The sequence below is a fragment of the Salvelinus alpinus genome, chromosome 2 (assembly GCF_045679555.1).
Source record: "Salvelinus alpinus chromosome 2, SLU_Salpinus.1, whole genome shotgun sequence".
In the NCBI taxonomy this organism is placed as follows: domain Eukaryota; kingdom Metazoa; phylum Chordata; class Actinopteri; order Salmoniformes; family Salmonidae; genus Salvelinus; species Salvelinus alpinus.
Genome location: NC_092087.1, coordinates 90,750,038 through 90,752,640, shown reverse-complemented (window position 1 = coordinate 90,752,640; position 2,603 = coordinate 90,750,038). Strand labels below are relative to the sequence as shown.

The 2,603-nt window shown below is 43.7% G+C and overlaps 1 protein-coding gene across 1 annotated transcript; it reads left to right on the top strand.

Annotated features, from left to right (window-relative positions):
- Positions 1-312: 312 nt before the first annotated feature.
- Positions 313-2,367, top strand: LOC139551399 (nanos homolog 3-like). Its single transcript, XM_071362878.1, has one exon. The coding sequence runs from the start codon at positions 344-346 to the stop codon at positions 986-988; it is 645 nt and encodes a 214-aa protein (XP_071218979.1). The 5' UTR covers positions 313-343; the 3' UTR covers positions 989-2,367.
- Positions 2,368-2,603: the final 236 nt, after the last annotated feature.

Below are 2,603 nucleotides of genomic sequence, written 5' to 3'. Positions count from 1 at the left end.
GAAGGCGACCCGCTCAGTGATATTTTATTAAAATAGGCTATTATAAAACATCTTATAACTAAGTATTATAATCTAAGTCCTATCAATTTAGACCCTAGAATAGATTAAACAATTATCTTTGAAGTGTTTGAATATTGTTGAGGAGTAAAATTGTATCCCAAATAGTTGATTTTCTAAAATGACCAATTTAGCAGCTGTCGGTTTGAAACCATTTGATTGGCTGTTGTCACTTGGCACGGCCCCCGCACAACACCATTTGATTGGCTGCTTTCCAAAACACGGACAGGTCAAAACCTGCGTGTTGTCCAACTTGCCTTCAGTTTAGTTCTCAATTCATTGAACCATGGCATCGTTTAGTTATCAACTCCAACATCTACCGAAAATGGAGTCCGAAAATAAGACTTTCCAACTGTGGCGGGACTACATGAAGCTAGCGGACGCAGTGCGGGAGATGAAGTTAGGGAACTTCACATCAGAACCGTCAACCGTTGACGGTCATCACTCCAGTATATGCTCGACCATGGTGGAATTTGAACAGTTCCCGCCGCGAGCCTTGCTGTCGCCGATAGCACCGGTGACGATACCACCCCTACGGCACGAAAAGGAATCCCTGGGTTCCAAAATTGTCCCCTTGCGTAAAGACGCTCCTTTATGGCCGAGCAGCGCCGAGGGTCCCGAGCCCCCTACAGCAGCGTCCAGACCCTCCGTGGTCACCCGGGGCCAGAGGGAGAGAAAGAATGCGACCCGCTCCAAGACGCCGGAGGAGGTGCCATCGCCTGAGCGCAAGATCTGCAGCTTCTGCAAACACAACGGGGAGTCAGAGTCTGTGTTTGAGTCCCACAGTCTCAAGAACCAGGATGGGGACGTGGTGTGCCCGTACCTCCGGCAGTATATCTGCCCTCTCTGCGGTGCCACCGGGGCCCAAGCCCACACCAAGCGCTTCTGTCCCCGGGTGGAAACCACCTACAGGTCGGTCTATGTCAAGTGATAGAAGCGCTAGCTCTGGTTCAGGCCGTTACTGCGCTAACCTCTAGACCTACTAACATAGTCAACTTGTTGTTGCGAGATGGGTGGGACCAGAGCTAGAGGAGCGCTGAAGAGACTGCTGTTGTGTTGGCGACTTCCTTTAGCGTCTCTAACACACTGGATGCGGACAGTTGTAAGAGGATTTACGAGTGTATATTTAGCTTAGAAGTCGTTTGGAACAGGCTGACTAGTTTGTAGACTATGTAATAGCCTGTTAGTCGTGTGATTTGTTTTATTTATTGCCTTTACTTTTTCTCGTGTGTTTTCAACTTTTTTTCACTTATTTCTATTTGTTTATAACGTGTGTTTTTTCATTATTTGCATGCCCGTTCACTTGTTCTTTACAACACATTGTGGCTTTGAGTGTAAATGTCTCTGTCTGTCTGTGACCAAACTAACTGCGTCTTTACAAGTTGCTGTGAGATTTTGTAAAACCTCCCAACCTCTAATACTGTGTCGCCTACTGAACCGCCCTTATCAACAAACTCTCACTGCAGAATTAGACGTAAATCCACGTTTCTCCCTGCTACTTTGGGGAGGAAAAAACGGACGTGTTGTCTTGTTTTGAGACTTGTTTTCCTGACTCTTATTTTATAACGACATGCTCTAATCTAACTGTAGAGCTGCAAGTCTACGGGCCTAAAATAACTTTTATCAGAACATTACTATTGACAACAACACAACTTCTGTTTTATGACGTGGTGTGCTGAGCTACTTTTGTGTAATTGTAATTTACCATGCTAGCTACTATTTTAAACTGTTATACTTGTATTTTAATAGATCTAGAAGGGAGGTTTCTTGTTTTTTTACTTTCCAACGTGTATGCTACTTAGATTGGAGAGGAAGGCCCAACAAATGGTTGAAGTCATCCAAATCATAGACTGCTCTCTCTGGCTCTGCACGGCAAGCGATACCAGAGCGCCAAGTCTAGGTCCAAAAGGTTCCGTAACAGCTTCGACCCCGAGTCATAAGACTGCTGAACAATTAATCACGTGGCCACCCGGAGTATTTACATTCACACACCCTCCCCCCCTTTGTTATTACACTTCTGCTACTTGCTGTTGATTATCAATGCATAGACACTTTACCCCAACCTAAATGTACAAATGACCTGGACTAACCTGTACCCCCGCACATTGACTCGGTACCGGTACCGAGCCTCCTTATTGATATTTTATTGTGTTACTTTTTATTGTTTACTTTCTTTAGTAAATATTTTCTTAACTATATTTCTTAAACTGCCTAGTTGTTTAAGGGCTTATAAGTAATTAATTCACGGTAAGATCTACCTACACCTGTTGTATTTGGCGCATGTGACGAATAAAATGTGATGTCATTTGATTGGCTGTATATGACTTTAACGTTAAATCTAATCTCACTTTACAGAACCTTATATTTAAATAGTATGTTTCTTTATTATTATGCATGTCTTCTATAATAATAACAATAGTATCTGCATTGGCTGCTCCTGTGTGTCTTAATTATCAGCGAGGTGTCCCTAAAAAGGTGGGATGCCGTCTGGCCCGGTAACCTTGCGAGGGTTAACATGCTTAAATGTCTTACTGAAGTCGGCCACG